We start from the raw sequence: 16,468 nt of genomic DNA, 5'->3' as shown, positions 1-16,468 counted from the left end.
AGATTAGGGTCACCAGCAGCAGGTTTCGATATTTCGCCAGTTAAATGCCCAATTTTGCCTCTGCCATCGATCGCCAATTTTACAGACTGAGCCCACTCGAGATAATTGTGCCCATTGAGTTTTGCAACCGTGAGATAAAGGGCTAAATTCTGGGAATAGTAATCGGCAGATACAGGTGTGGGATTGGGCGGAATATTCGTGGGAGAAATAGTGGGATTGGGCGGAATGGTTTCGGAAGAGACGGTAGGATTTCCTTGGACGCCGGTCATCGCCGACTTATACGACATCATAAGAAAAAAGAAAAAAAGCACAAGGCTCTGATACCATGAAGGTTTTTTTAAGAAGAAAAATATTCACACTTCTTATTTTTCAAGAGAGACAATTACAAGATAAATAGTAGAGGAAGGCCACCAAATCAGGAAGCCCACAAAATCAGCAAATCAAATCAGCAAAACTCTAGGCTAGAAAACAGGAAACAGAAACTACTAAAATCTGAAATATTAGTTTCAGATTTTATTTTCAAAAATTGAATTTCCTAATTTATTTCCTAGAAATCTGACAGACATAGAAATATTTTCCTAGAAGAATTTTCTTTTTCATTCGAAGTCAGATCTTTGAACCTTGAGGTCCTTGATTTTCACATACTTTTGACGTAGTCACTTTTGTGTGAATTGAGTTAGGTGCTTAGTTTGTACCAATTTGCACCTTCTGATACACCTTGGATTAATAAAATCAGTATTGGCTAATTTTTTTTTTTGACAAGTTTGTCAGTATTGGCTAATAAGAGCAGCAGTGGTTAATGTGTCTTTTAAAGGGAGCAGGAGGACATTACCATAGACATTATTTCTCTCTCAATTGAATATAAGAGTGCAAATTCATCTTCTAGAATGGTGTCGGTTCCAAATTAAATTGGAATCATTTTAAGAAATTGGAGTTATCATGAAAACTATTATGATACTTGTAAATAACTTAAATATTTTGAGATCCTAAAATTATTCATCATGTTATTTCACATGAAATAGTCTTGTTTAAATTGTACGAAGAAACTATATGGATTTAGTCAATTGCCATGTAAAAGAATGAAACGATTCTTTGTTTATTTCGTTGGATTTCTGAACACCAAACCTTGTTCTACTGTTCCTTACGAGGAATGCCAGTTCTGAAATTCAATAAGATGTTGGTTGTTATTTTTATGGTAGATTGAAAATAAGAGAATGCTGTTCGTTATTTTTGTGGTTTCCTTCTTTGTGTAGTAATAAGATCTGTCTGTAAGAATAGCATCGGTGGTGTGGGTTTAAATGTTACCCAATGATCTTTGTTCAATTTAGTATTATAAGAGAATCTAATGCTAGTTCTGAAATATTGCCTTTTCAAATATTTTAATTCACGAGTCAGATTTTCTGGTGTGATGGTTTGCAGCTTTGATTGTTACTTCAAGTATGTTACTGGTATCTCTTTATTCGTGTTGCTTAAATTCGTGTATTTTTAGATCATCAACATGCCAGGAAATCCAAATGCAGTTGCAGAATGCATGGAGGCCTTGTTGCCTGCCCTTAAGCATGCGTTGAAGCAGATAAAGGGTGACAAGAGAGAGAAGCATCCTCGTCATGTACCTCATGCACAAGCAGCTTCCCCGGATGTTTGGGAAAATAGTTATAAGTTGGCTTCTAGTGGCGGGAAAGAACCTGGCTGTTCATGTTCCCATTAATATGATCTTCAATCTTGTGAATGTAAATACTGTATAATCCCAGGACTCTGAGATACTTGAAAGTAAAATCCTTGATAGGATGCACATTGAAAGAAACTTCAATGACTGGAAAGGAAATGGCAGAGGGAAAAGTTTCTGTGCCTGAAATTTTTTGAAAAACATAAAGTAAGTCAAAGCTGAAATGTCACTAGACGCGAGAATCCTCCCATAATTGGGTGACACGAGACATGGCTAAATGGGCTCAAATTTATTTTAGCTTATCAATCTCTCTCTCTCTCGCGCGCGCACACACGTGTGTATGTATATATATATATAGATACATAGATGATTTGATGTATACTTATCAAAAAAAAAATATATATAGATGATTTGATGTATATTTACCCCAATTAAAATCTCTTTTAATTTTGGTTTGGTGGTGTTGCCGGAGTGGCAAAGGTCCAGGCTTTGGGGCCCCTCACCCTACAATTGTTTAACTAAAATAACAAAAACAAGTGTACTTTCTCATGCTTCCAGATTTGGGCCTTTTTCTGAGGCAATTGCACTACTGTGCCAAACATAACAAACAACATTAAACATGTTCCACCATTTTTTCCTATTTTTTACTGCTTAGGCAACAAAAATGGTTTCCAAACAAGCCCTAACTCACAAGCTTTTTGCTTCCAAGAGACTTTAACCTTCGACCTTGGTCAAGAAATGGCTACCCCAAAGACATAACTTGATTTTATATGACATTTACCTACACTACTCTGCTTGATGAGTTAAAGCTAGTACATTTTCTCTAGAGTTCAAGGTTGGGCACTCTGTGCGTGAGCAATTACCAAAAAAAAACACGCATTTAAATTTGGATTCAGCAGAAACTGCACAGTTGTGCATATATGTTTGGTGTAATTATCAAACCATCAGATTGTAACACGCGAACACTGTGTGAACATAAGATAATAGTCATTTGTCAGGCTCAATCCTTACCTTAATCCCATATGAATTGCAAAAGGCTTTTGTTAGGCTTGGCTGGTTAGCAATAACCAGCACAATAAGACTTTCTAAAGCATTTTATTACAAGTTATAGTACGGTAAAACATCATATAGATGGATCTTTACGAGGAAGGAAGGACAGAGCCTTGAAGGAATGACGATATCATGAGCAGTGCTCTCTCAGGCTGGTAGCTTGGAACTAGATGTCCAGCTCCTCTTACTGTTGCAAATGTTAAGCCTTGGTATTCCACCACATATCCTCCAACCTGCCATTATATTCCGTGCATATCGTACCAGTTAACTTAAGTCACTTATTTTAATGGCAGAATATTGTAGCAACAACAAATAACAATCGAAGGAGAAGTGTACATTTCCAGTTCAAAGGAGATGTAAATTAAATTTCAATGGTGGAATATAAATACTTTTGTTGGTTTGACAAAGAATATGTTTTCAATTATAATATATGAAACCAATTCCCTACCCTATCTTCATTTTTCTTTTGTTTCATTTCTACCAATGTGGTGAGTCTCATTGTTACTACCACTCAGAATATACGTTTTCTAACCGAACTTGGTCACAAGTTGAAGAAACTAGCGCTTTGTTTGGTACGAAGGATGGAAAAGTGAGTGGGAGGGTGGGAAGGATGGATGACACATCTAGTTTGGTTGAGTGGAAGAGAGGAGGGGGGAAAAATGAAGGGATGGGGGAAGATATTATACTTTTTTCTTTGTACCCTTATGCTTCGTTTGGTTAGAGGGATGGAAAAATGGATGGAAGAGATAAGAGGAGGGATAGATGAGATATCCTTAAGGAAGGGAGGGTGTCTTTCCCATTTTATGTTTGGTTGAATGGAATGGATAGTAGAAAGGATGAATGGAGTGATACTTTTTTCTTGTTTGGTTGGAAGGAAGGGAAGGAGAGTTCATATATTATTTTTACCAATATACCCTTTTATATAAAATTATAAAAGGTAGATATTTATTTCAAAATTTTTGAAAAGGTTAAAATTGTAAATTACCAATTCATAGGTAGTTATACTTTTTTTCTCTCCTTTCTTTCTCCCAAAAGTGGGCGGATAGAAAAACATAAAGGAAGGAGGGATGAAACATCCCTCCTTATTTCCTCCCTCTCTTCCCTTCCCTCCAACCAAACACGAAAACATTTATCCATCCCTCCTCTCATCCATCCCCCCTCAATCCTTCCCTCCAACCAAACATAGCATTATTATATAATTTACGAAATTTAATGAAGGATAATAACATCACTTTAAATAATATACCATATTTATCCCTCCTCCTCTATCCCGTCCAAATTTAGAGGGATACAAAATGTTGGGTCAGGGGGGAATGCCTCATTCGTTCATCTTTCCCTTCCCTCCAACATTCTCTTGTACCAAAGGATAGAGACTTACTCTATCCATCCTCTCTTCCCCTCTTCCCCATCCTTCCCTCCTAACAAAATGTGTCCGTTTGGTTTATTTGAAAAAGGGAAAAAGTATTGTTCTTTAAGGTTGTGAATTTTTAACTCAAATTTCATAAAACGACTTTGTAAATTTTTTTTGGGTATATTTTTTTTCCCAAAAAAAGAAAAAAAGTAAAAAAAAAAAGAACTACTCTTGTAGGATTACCTCATTTGTAGTAGCTACTAGCAATTAGCATAAGAAATGATTGACCATTGAAAGGACATATGATGGTAAATGAATTTAGATGTATGTGTGTGCATTTTACCTCATCGTTGGTGTACCATGGAAGCCAAGGTGTCTGGATTGGAAGCTTGAGGCTGCTTATTGAGTACCTGGTTGATGTAACTGGAACAACCGAATCTATGTCACCACTGCATGAGAAACAATATCTTTCAGGTAAATCTTTCATGAATTTGAATAATATCAGTTTGTTTACATGGAATTGGAATTCGCCATATTGCACTCTTGATTAATTAAACCTTGTCTCAAAGGGCGCACACAGTTTTGATTTGGTTCAGTTTTGGGAGTTATAGTTTCATCAATTTTGAAATTGAACGGAATGGATGGAACTACCTATGAACCAATCCAACCCGTATAAGAATGGTTTGATTTTGTGAATTAGTAAATCTACATGCAAATTTACCACACACACACATATTTAGTTATATATATAAAGCACATTATCGATAACGAAACCAGAATATAAATTAAAGGGAAAAAATTCAAAGATATAATACACGACTGCACCGGTTATAATAAACAAAGAAGAATAAAAAAGGCAAGAACTTTAAACTGGAATATATAGATAACAGGTTAAATCGAAGAATGATTGGTTCATTTTAGTGTAAAGAGAAGGATATGTAACATTTATTTGCGGTGGTGCAATTTTATATTAACAATTGTTGCTAACCATCGTCATCATTCTTATCTTAATCCCATATGAATTGGGTCGGGCAACGTATTACTAACCAATCAAATAAAATAAACTAGTAATTCAAACCGTATGGTTCGGATGAGAATGACAATTAGAATGGATCCTTATGCACCCCTACTCCAAACCCAAATCATTGCATTCATCCAAATTCCAAAGTCTAAAGGACTAGTTCAAGGGGGCTAAATTGGAGCTAGAAATCTGATCAGATTATATATACATATATGTATGTGTGTGTTAGATCATGATGAAGTTAAGCTTGCTTGCCTGTATATCCAGACTCTTATTCCATTTACAATGAAATCCTTGATGATGGGTAGAATGGTTGTAGGGCTGTCATTCCAATGGTAACCTCTGCAAAATTATCGAAATTAGAATACAATATGTTGTTAACTTGTTACTATTAAGTAATTTTTTTCAATACCAATTACTAGCTAAAACCTAACTACCTGCAACCCCTCCAAGTTGTAGGATTTGCATGGAAAGCCTTTTGCACCTCTGCATTGTTCAAATATGAGTCTCGATATATGGACGAGCACGGATCAAAATCGTCGGCCTGGTTATTTGTTTGTCACATCAGTAATGTTCTAATCAGGATTTTATGAGAGTATCTAAAATTTCATGCAACGAGTTGTGGTAAAACTCTGCATACAAATGTCCTGTAGGACTTGGAGAAAGAATTGTGAATGAGGGACTCACAGAGCCATTGATTAGCGAGGGTTTGTTGCAGAGTGGCGCGTAGATGTTGTAATAATCGATATCACCCATCTCCTCTCCAGATTTGTCCAGGAAGCTGTTACACTTTGCAGATGAAGTTCCATTCACAAAATCACAAAATGTGTTGATGCCTTCATATGTTTCATCGGAGTTTAAGGCATGAGTCCATAAATAATCATAGTACCCCTTTCCATCTGTAGGATCATTGATTACTGCATTTCCTATCTGAAGGATACATAGGCACGAGAGAGAGTAGAAATATTTAGGCTTAGAGACAGATGGAGATAGTAAAATTGAAGGTGGATTAGTATTAAACCTACAGCAATGCCTTTGAGGTTAATAATGGTTGTTGCATTCCCGTTATTTTGCAGAATGGTGTATGCGAGCTGAGGCACATAATGACCAGCATAGCTTTCTCCGGTTATGTAAAAATCGCGGGTTTTGTACTGTGGGAACCTCTCAAGCCAGTTTATGAGAAAGGTATAGGCATCTTTGGCAGTACTCTTGTCACCAGCGTGATCATAATCAGAAGATGTATTTGAATATGAAAAGCCTACCCCAGCCGGAGACTCCAAGAAAATCACATTTGCCACTGCAATTTTCAATGGAAACCACAAAATATGTTTCAATTAGATACCACAAAATATGGTTCAATTAGATAGAAAAGAAAAAGAAATAAAATCCAAGGGGTTGGCTTAAGTGCCTCAGGAAGCATCAGATTTAAGATTCGATTCCTTTCAGGTGCAAACAATTCCTTCAAGGGGGTGTGTGAGTACCAACTAGGAAAAAAAAAAAAAAACTATGAGTTGGGAGACGAAAGGACTCACCATTGTTCCATGCATATTTGTTTTGGTAGAGAGTTTTGTTATCAGAATTGACTCTGAAAGGCCCCAATTCCAACATGGCTCCAGTCCCTAAAGAGGAACATCCTGGTCCTATTGTTCCAATTTATAGGTTATATCAGTCACACAAGCACATGTACTTAAGTTGATTGATGCACTTTAAATGAATTTAAAGTTCAACTTCATAAAGCAGTTGAAATGAGAATACTTGTGGATAGTCATTTTTTTTTTTTTTTTTTTTTGTTTTTTTCGTTTAGTACCTCCATTTAGCCATAGAACCAAAGGATTGGTAGAAGAATTTTGTGGGGACTCAACAAAGTAATAGAACAGTGCTCTGCCAGCCTGTGGATCAACTGTGACATACCCTGCATACTGATCAAAATCTACGCCATCTGGTTGCCCCGGCAAGGCGTCGATCTTGTCAGCTTGCATCAACCCATCTTGGGGACCAATGTACACATCGGAGTACTCTTCTGTGGCATGTAATGCTGCCCAAGAATCTGAAACAGGAGGGTTCTGTGATCTTCTGGACTTGATGAACCTATGAAGGTTTGTGGCCTGACTGGCCTGACTTGAATTAAGGATGGCTGCCAAAATGCAGAAAGTGAAGGGCACCAAAGTGAGGCCTACAAATTTCACCATATTCTTGCTGCTTAGCATGCATATGTGCTAGAGTTCATAAAAGAGGCAATTGTTATATATAGTTAAGGACGATAATATTAAGAAATTTTCTTTGTTTATTCTTTGGTGCTTTGTTTGTTCTTTGGAGATTTTGGGAACCTCGTGTGTTAGAAATTGTTAACAGCATATGTAGGACAATTAATCCAAAAATTTCATACTTGCCGGCTATAGTTTATATGGTTGTTAGTTGCATTGCATTATCAGTTTGCTTCTTTTAAGTTTGTATATAAATATATTGTATTATGTTTGGTTTATTACTTTTGTTGCTACATAAGACCGTCTAATAATATCAAACGAAGCTCTCCTTTCCGCTGCAAAATGACAATCACAATTAATTATAGGGTTAAAATAAAATTAAAAAAACCCTTGTAGCGAACGGTCTGGGTGCGCCTTTTGTACGGTGCAATGGGCACAATAAAATTTTCAATTAAATTTTTCTCAAGATACACAAACCTCCTTAAGTTATGAAAAATTACAATATCATCATGAGATGGCTCCATTGACGGAAGATACAATCTCACAATATTGACCTTATGAGTTAAATACAAAATTTAATTCAAAATAAAAAATTAATCTCACAAATAAACATTAATTATAATTCTTGCGCGGGCATCTAGGTTTGTAAGTGTTTTAGGAGTAATTCCCTTCCCTTGCGTCTCCGGTTTGCGTTTCACCGAAGGTAAAATATGGGTAATGATGCACGTATATAGCTTCGCATTCAAAGTGGCTCGCGGTTGGATTGATTCTTCGTTGTAGAGAAAAAAACAAAATAAAAACTTGGGTTACAGGTTGATTGCCTTGAGTACCCTAGTGAGGATTGGAAGGGCAATCAATTAGGTGGATTCCAGATCAAGTCTAATAGCATGATGATGATGTTTTTAAGTTTTATCACGGTAAGAAATTGAGTATATATATATATATATATATATATAGAATGCACCTTTTCCGGATGTTATTCAATTTTCCTTTTGTCAAACTGTATTTTGTGTCGAGAGTTGGACCAACGACAATGAGGGTGTTGCAAGGTGACTCACGACAATGAGGGTATTGCAAGTTCTCATATAAGAGAATTTAGAGGTACAAATCATATTTCGATTAGATATAATCTAATCCGGTCAATGTCCGATAAGACTTCTACTCGGTCCGATCCCATGGATTTGTGAATCAATTCATATCCGATTTGTTATTAAAGGAATATTGGATACGCTAAGGGTGTAGTTATTTATTTATTTTTTTTAAAAAATAGGAAAAAAAGAAAAGAAAAGAAAGAAGAAAAGAAATTAATGTCAAAAGAGAACAAAAAAACAATATATAAAAAATGATAGAAAAAAAATATATATATGGAAGAAAAAAGGGGAAAAATATCTTTGTTAATGAATTAACATCTAGGAGTAAAAAAAAAATATAGAGGAAGAAGTGGGAACTAGGAAAAAAAGAAAGAAGAAGTGGAGAAAATAATGATAAGAATATTTTTATAATATGTAAATATGTATATATTTAACATATTATATAAAATATTATTTCAGATCCAATTATTATCTAATCAGATTGACCAAAATCCATATCGATTTATTTAACTAACTGATTATCGGATTCAAGTCGTTAACGGGTTATCAGATTAAATCTTCAATCTATATCTGAGTTATTGAATCGGATTTAGATCAAAATCCAATCTATAGACAGGCGTAGTTAGAAGTGTCCTACATCAGATCTGGATGAGAAATGAAATGGGTGTGGATGGGTTGGAAAGTGTAATGAGTTGGGTGTTACCTCCACCTAGTAGTTTCAATTTTTGAGTCGGATCGCAAAGCATCCAACTCGTTAGAATAAGCTTCTAACCATTTATATAAAAAATAAATTAAAAAAAGAGTAATACTATAAAGGAAGCATTGCTACCATAGCAATATTTGATAATTGCTGAAATATTGCACATTTCTGCCCTAATCTCGAGTATTTTAGACCTTGTATCTATCTTTATTTTTCTGTTTTAGTCCTAATTTGTGTTTTTGTCAATTTCAGGTCAATAAAGTTCAAACGGGCTAAAAATAGTTCATTAAAGTCTTTTTTGGAGTCAAGTGATTGAAGCGAGAAAAAGTTTAGAAAAATGTCGAATAGGGGCTTACGATCGATCGCAGCCTTGCCACGATCATTCGTAGTGTCTAGTCAGCAAATAAGCCATGCCACGTCATTCACGATCGATGGTAGAAATTCACGATCGATTGCAATCCTAGTCAGCGCCAGCTTAGCGGATAAGGTCAAGCTAGTTGTCAGCGTATAAGATAAGAAGGCCACGTCAGCATGATCAATCGTAGGGAACTTGCGATCGATTGCAAATCTCTATAATCAATTGTAAACCTGCTGGTAGCAGCTGTTTTATTTCCCGGTTTCGCTCGAACTTCACCTACCAAATGGCTACCGGATTGAATCATTTTGGGGCTTATTTCTGGCCTGTTTTGGGCTCCAAGGGTCTTGTATAAAAAGGGAATTGGACCACTTTGTAAAGGGTGAGCTTTTATTTCATTAGGTTAGCTAGTTTTAGATATTTTTAGAGAGAGAAAGTTTGGGATAGAGATTAGGGTTTTGAAGTGCAGGCAAAGAAGATCTTTAGAAAGAGCCATTTCTGTAGGGTTTCAAGCATCAAGACAAAGAGGAAGAAGATGAAGCAAGCCATGGGGATGGATCTTGGAGTTACTTTGACCATATCTACAGCCTCCATGAGTGGCTTGGATGAGTCCTAAACTTGTAAACTAAACCTTTGTCTTTCATCTTTTTGGGGAATTTAATGTTGTAATTGATGCTATAGCCATGTGTATATAATGAAATTTGGGTTTTCCTATGATTACTATGGTTTAATTCTTCCTATTAATTCTTTATGTTGGTTGCATGTCTATGTGTGATTAATTGGGAATTAATCTCTACACTAGATACTTTTTACAATTATATTTAGTGATGGCTATGCATGGTTTTTATTAGATGCAATTAGTAATTAATTTGATGGATTATGTAACAACCCGAATCCGTGGGTCCAAACCGCTAACTGGGTCCTTACCCGAACCCGAGGTCACCTAAGTCAAACCCACTCATGGCTAGTGTCCATACATCATTATTATGTCTTAGTTAGGCTTCAAGATGGCTCTAAACAACTTTCTAAGATTCGAAGATTAATCACGCAAGAATAGGAACAAAGTGCCATAAACAACTTCATTTCGGTCGGCCAGTCTATACCGGTCGACCGAAATGGGCATCCTGTCAGCCGGTTGTGGCCTAAACAGTAGCTAGAGCTACTGGAATGGTCGTTCAGCTGAAACAGTCATTTCAGCCGGCCGAAATAGCTCTGCGAACTCGGTTTTGTGCTACTGGAATGTTACATGTGATGAAAATGTAGAAAACTTTGGTAGGGCTTTGTAAATGCTCTAAACCTGTCCCAATCATGTAATTGACAGTGTGTACAACACAATTAAACTCCCGTGCCTACAATTAAACTGAATACGAGTCTAATACATCATTTGAAGATCAAATTATACAAATCTCATTTTATATAATTTCTAAAGAATTTAATGCAAGGTATGAGGCCTCCATGACCAAAATTACATAGCTTTAATAAAAAATTGAAATCCTAACTACATTAATATCCATAGATGCATATCATTCACTGCCTCACCTCCGAATTCCTGAAAAATGTTAACAATAATAGGGTAAGCTTAGCAGCTCAATAGAAAAAGCCTAAAGTACATTCCTACAAATCCTGTGAGTCACAACTAAAGAAGAGGAGATCAAGAAAAGGGATCCTGGGATTGTAAGTCATATCAACATACATGAATTTCACAATTTCATAAACCATTCCATTATACATGAAATGCAAATGTCCCCTTCTTCCTTTCCAACATAACTATCACCTTAACTTACAACACAAACCATCATCTCACTTCCTAACCTTTTCTCCCACATCAACCTTCATCCTCTCAACTCACCCCCTTATCAAGAATATGCATGTCATACAACCATTTATCAATATACAAATCATGATATACATCATAATCATCTTATTAAAATATCCAAAACATGAAGTCAATCATACAAATCATACTTCACATTTCATCATAGAAAAATAGCATGCTTGACCCAAATAAAGGAAACTATCATATCCTCAATCCAAGTAATTAGATCAATACTATCTCATGCTTAGCATCACAACCAAAAATTTACAAACTAAGCATGCTTCACAATATCAAGATTTTCATGTAAGAAAGTACATAGAAACTCACTAAAACCATATGATTTATAATTTAGACTTCCCCTACATCAAGTGAGAGAAAACCTCTAAAATTCAAAATTTGCCCAATTTTTGAAATCCCTAGGGTTGGCCCAACAAGAAATTGCTTAAATCAATGCAAAGATCTCGACGAGCTCTCCATTTTGCCGCAAATGGCACCAACAAATTCCAAACGGTTGAGAAGTAATCAAGGTTTGAAGTTTGTAAAAGAAAAAGAAAAGAAAAAAGAAAAGAGTAAGAGAGATTCGGGAGATAGAGAGAGAATGTGAGGCCAAAATAATGGCCTCTTGGCCAAAAAAATCTAATAAACAAGTGGTGGTGGGTCCCACCACCAAAAAGATATCTTTTTGACTTTTATTTCCACCACAAAATATATACATAGGTGTATATTAAGTTACCACCACAAAATTAACACGTTGCCATAAAATTATGCATAAAATAATAATACATGAAATGCATTGGACCCGGGACGCAACCCCCGTAAACAACAATTCCGATAGCGGGTCCCACCCAGGACCTTCCGGCTCGAAAATGAAAAAATGCCGAAATGGCAACTGGTGGATTTGTAAGAGTCCTGAACTCAAGGAAATGTTCTACTCAATTCTCGGACACACTCGGCACACCCCACGGTGTTTGGCACGTAAAACGAAAAAAGACGAAAATACCTTCAAAAAATTAAAAAATTTCAGAAAATCAAAAATGGCAAAAATCAAAAATATTACATTCTACCCTCCTTTAAAGATTTTGTTCTCGAAATCAACTCTTCTCACAAGAGGAGAACGAAAGAAAACAGTAAACGGAGTACGTTTCCGAGTACCCCAACCAACACGCTACACCGAAACCCCATCGCGTGTCATTCACAGCCCTGTGCTTATGACCCAACACATCCTTGACCAAACAGTGACCACAACCACACATGATTGTAATGTTTCCAATATTTACCATTTTCCATTTTACGAAATTTTTTGTTTTTGTAAGGGTATTTTGGTCTTTTCTCGTTTTACGTATCAGACCTGTGGGGTGTGCTGGGTGTGTTTGAGAGTTATTTGGGGCATTCCGTTGAGTTCAGGACTCTTGGAAATGTACCGGTTGACATTTCAACATTTTTTTGTTTTCCGGGCCGGAAAGTACCGTGTGGGACCCGCTACCGGAATTGTCGCGTACGGGGTTTTTATTTGGATCCATTTTCATATCATTTGATGTGTTTTATATGGTTTTATTGTGGTTGTGTGCATATATATGTGTGTGAGGTAGAAAAAGAAAAGAAAAGTCAAAAGAATTTTTTTTTTTGTAAGTGGTGGGACCCATCACTTTCTTTTCTTCTAAATTTCAAACTTTGATTACTCTTTAATCGTTTGGAGTTTTTGGGTGCCGTTTATGGCAAAACGGAGAGCTCGGTGAGATCTACACATCGGTGTAAACAATTTTAGCTTTGGCCAACCCTAGGAATTTCGAGATTATAGAGCTTGAAATTGGGGATTTTTGCTTCTTTGGAGGTAGGGGTTTCTTATTCACACATTCTTAGGCTTTTTTTGAGTTATTCTCTATGAATTCTTGATTAGGATGTCAATTTACGTTGATTTTCCTCTAAAATGATTAAATTGCTGTAAATAATGTATGTGACTATGTGCTTTAGTTGATTTTACATGGACTAGCTTACTTGTATGATGTAGAATTCATGCCTTATATGATTGCCTTGCTAAATTATTGTTGAATGTAAGTATGTGGTATTTATTTTGAAATTCTTATGAAGCATGCTAAGAGGTTTAGATTTGAATTAAATGTATGATTATGAGTATGGACATGGTATGAAATGGTGTGATGCATTCATGCATGAGCATTGGGAAAGAAATGGAAAAAATTGATTTGAAATGAAGAGAAAATATTTTGAGAAAGGTTTGATGAAAAGTTTGTGAAAACCCGGTCGCTTAGGGGTTGCCTATGGGTCCGTGATGTTAAAGTGACCTAGAGAGAATTAGGGAGACTGCCCTAGAGTGGTTGAGTAAACTAGGCCTTGTAATACCCCTAATTTTAAAAGGATAGTCTTGGTATTTATTTATTTGTTTTAATTTCGTTTTTAATTGTTTAATTGATTATTTGGCTAATTGTTATTTATTTAATTGACTTGGTTGTTTAATTTAAATTGTGTGTGCTTAAATGGTTTATTTGAATTAAATTGTCGTTTGATGTGTTTGCTTTATTGATGTGCTTGTTTAATTGTATTTATTTGTTTAAGTGTTATTTGATGATGAATAGTTATTTATTAATTTAAATGTTATTTTAATTTATTTTATATTTTTAAAAGGAGATGAATTTGGATAGTAGTAATGGACCAATCCAAAGGGTCACGTGGACTACTTGGATAGGAGGTTTGATGGGTATGGATGATTACCCATGGATATATAATATATATAAGGATGGTTTATTATTATTAGTATTATAAATTGTAAATTTTTAATAATATTATGGTATTATAGTCAGTATATATATATATATATATATATATATATATATATATATGTATCTCTATATCACGTATATAGTTAGTATATATATTATGATATTTTATTTTATTTTCCTTGTTTTTCTTAACAGACTTAGTTTTGATATAGGATTACGTCAATTATGATAAGGCATATATATATATATATGTTGTAGTCTGTAGAGGAGGCTAGGGTTTATGTTACGTGATATTATGTACATAGAGAAAGAGAGATACAAAGAGGGTTTTGGAAAGGAAAATCGAAAGAGAGAAAGAGAAGCTCGGCCAAAGGTTAAGGTTGGACCATGGAGGAAGGAAGAGAGGCTGTTCAGGGGTTTAGGACTGAGCAGCAGGGGCTTTGACGGCGGCTAAGGATTGCCGGAAAAGTTAGGAAGAAGAGGTTAAGGTTTCAATCCGAAACCTAGAGGCAAGTTCTTCTTTGAACTCTTTCCTTTAGATTTCGTGTTCTGTGCATGCCTAGGTTAATTCCAGGAGTAATCAGATAATAAATTGATCATTTATACATGCTTAATTAGAATTCAAACTAAGTTTATATGTTTAAGGTGTTATTGCTTGATCTTGAAAATTCTTGTATGAAACCTTGTTTTAATTCGTGTTTAATATGTGTATGGACTTTATAAATTTATTGGGATCATCTGGGGCTTGGAACAGAAGGTTAGAAACCTTAAGGAAGACGATTAGAAGGATCAAAGGACGCCATAGATGAGGAGGACGGAGAGTAGCAGGAATGAAGGCGGCTCCATTATAGGTAGAGATTGCTCCTTTCAGAAGGGAGCATGCTTTATTGCTGGGACTTCTACAGGATAAATGTTTTGATACTGTTTTGAGATTTTAAGGTTCTAGTGATGGTTTGGATGATGTTGGGGGTTTAAATTAATATCAATTGACATGTTAAAATCTCAGAAAGCATAATTTATATTCTTATGCTAATAATTTGAACAATATGTAATTTTAATTAAATTGAAATATTGTTAATGGATGATTTATTTACTTAATATTATTTTAGTAAAATAAATGGATATTGGAGGATGTTAGTCTTAGATTGGCAATATAATATAATCAGGTATTGTTTATGATATTATTATACTTATTTATAGATTTAATTGATGTACCGTTTTATTTCTTCATTAATTATTGATAACGGAGGATTTAATTGCTTTGAACTATTTCAGCAAGTTAAATGGAGATTATATGATTTTAATCTTGTGTTGGTTGCATAATATGATTTTTTATATTTGATTATTATTATACTTATTCCCGGATTTATTGATGTATTGTTTTATTTCTTTCATCAATAATTGGATTGCATGGATGTAGTGCATCGGTATGGGATAGTGGCATTCTAGGGACGGATAAACTTATCAGTTAAGTCCTACCTATTTTTGTAAAGAGATAGATTAACTAAAAGAATGTTAAGTCCTACCTATATTCAAGTCAGGTCAGCTGAATAAGTTGAATGGCTTATAAAGGATTACTTATAGATGATTAATTTTAGAGGATTACTTTTTACTGGATAGGGTGGTTACTGGATTATATATATATATATATATATATATATATATATATATAATTATGGTGTCATTATATGAGCTTGAGTCTAAGGATCATGGTTAAGGTGCGTATATTACCTAGGATGGATAACTGAATATAGTAGACATCTGGGTGCCCTGATAGGTCTAGGTACTCATGCTCACTTTATGTGTGATTTGCATGTTGCCTTCTATTCAAGTTGAGACATACCTATAGTTCAGTGAGCGTCCTATAGTGTATATATATATATACACGGATTACTAGTTATTGTTAGATTGACTAGGATGTATACGTGTATCGGATATCTGCTTGGACTGTAGTAGAGTAGAAATTGTTTGTGGGTTTGACCCACCATTATTTTTCAAGTATTCGTCAGGAGTAGGAATTATTCGTGCTAAGCAGGGATCATCTACGTCAATTTTCTAGATTGTCTATATAGGAGTTTCCTTTATGATTCAGTATCTAGTAGTAAATAGTTGTTTACTATTGATTTTTGTTTTGAGATTTTCTAGGGGTCCATACGGTATGGATTCCCAAGTTGTATTATTGGAGGATTAATTGTATCAAAATAATTTATTATTTAATGGAATTTTATTATGAGGTTTCAATTAAAGGATTATCATTTTAGTTTTATTTTAGAAATTTATTTATTCTTATTTATCTATTTTGTACTCTGTGTTCGATTATTACCGATTTGTTTTTGACATCTTCGGGTATTTGGGCGTGGGCCTGGCCAACTAGCATCCAAAAATCCGGGGGTATCACAGGACCCAAATGACGCCCTGAAGTTTGCATTGTGGTCAGGGGCAGTTAGCCAATCCTTCTCTCGTGCCGCCATGGAGTTAC

The 16,468-nt window shown here is 35.2% G+C and overlaps 2 protein-coding genes across 4 annotated transcripts in view; one reads left to right on the top strand and one right to left on the bottom strand.

The window, feature by feature from the left end:
* LOC132306374 (molybdopterin biosynthesis protein CNX1) overlaps positions 1–1,974 on the top strand; it is a 28,924-nt gene extending 26,950 nt beyond the window's left edge. For all 3 annotated transcript variants that reach the window (XM_059803750.1, XM_059803749.1, XM_059803751.1), the window contains one exon: positions 1,490–1,974. In XM_059803750.1, coding sequence (XP_059659733.1) covers positions 1,490–1,708 — 219 coding nt within the window. In that variant the 3' untranslated portion in view covers positions 1,709–1,974. The remainder of the gene's footprint in view (positions 1–1,489) is intronic.
* An 831-nt stretch (positions 1,975–2,805) lies between these two features.
* LOC132309205 (serine carboxypeptidase 1-like) lies at positions 2,806–7,277 on the bottom strand. Its single transcript, XM_059807536.1, has 8 exons — positions 6,896–7,277; positions 6,621–6,728; positions 6,114–6,385; positions 5,776–6,018; positions 5,526–5,632; positions 5,344–5,430; positions 4,411–4,516; positions 2,806–2,949 (listed from the first exon to the last, which is right to left on the bottom strand). Exons 1-8 carry the CDS (start codon positions 7,275–7,277, stop codon positions 2,806–2,808), a joined length of 1,449 nt encoding a protein of 482 aa, XP_059663519.1.
* Positions 7,278–16,468: the final 9,191 nt, after the last annotated feature.

This window comes from Cornus florida, unplaced genomic scaffold, assembly GCF_030987335.1.
Source record: "Cornus florida cultivar Cherokee Brave unplaced genomic scaffold, ASM3098733v1 CherokeeBrave_3.0.0_Hap2_Chr05, whole genome shotgun sequence".
NCBI lineage: Eukaryota > Viridiplantae > Streptophyta > Magnoliopsida > Cornales > Cornaceae > Cornus > Cornus florida.
Note: the sequence above shows the minus strand (reverse complement) of the source record. Positions and strands in the feature narration are given on the sequence as shown.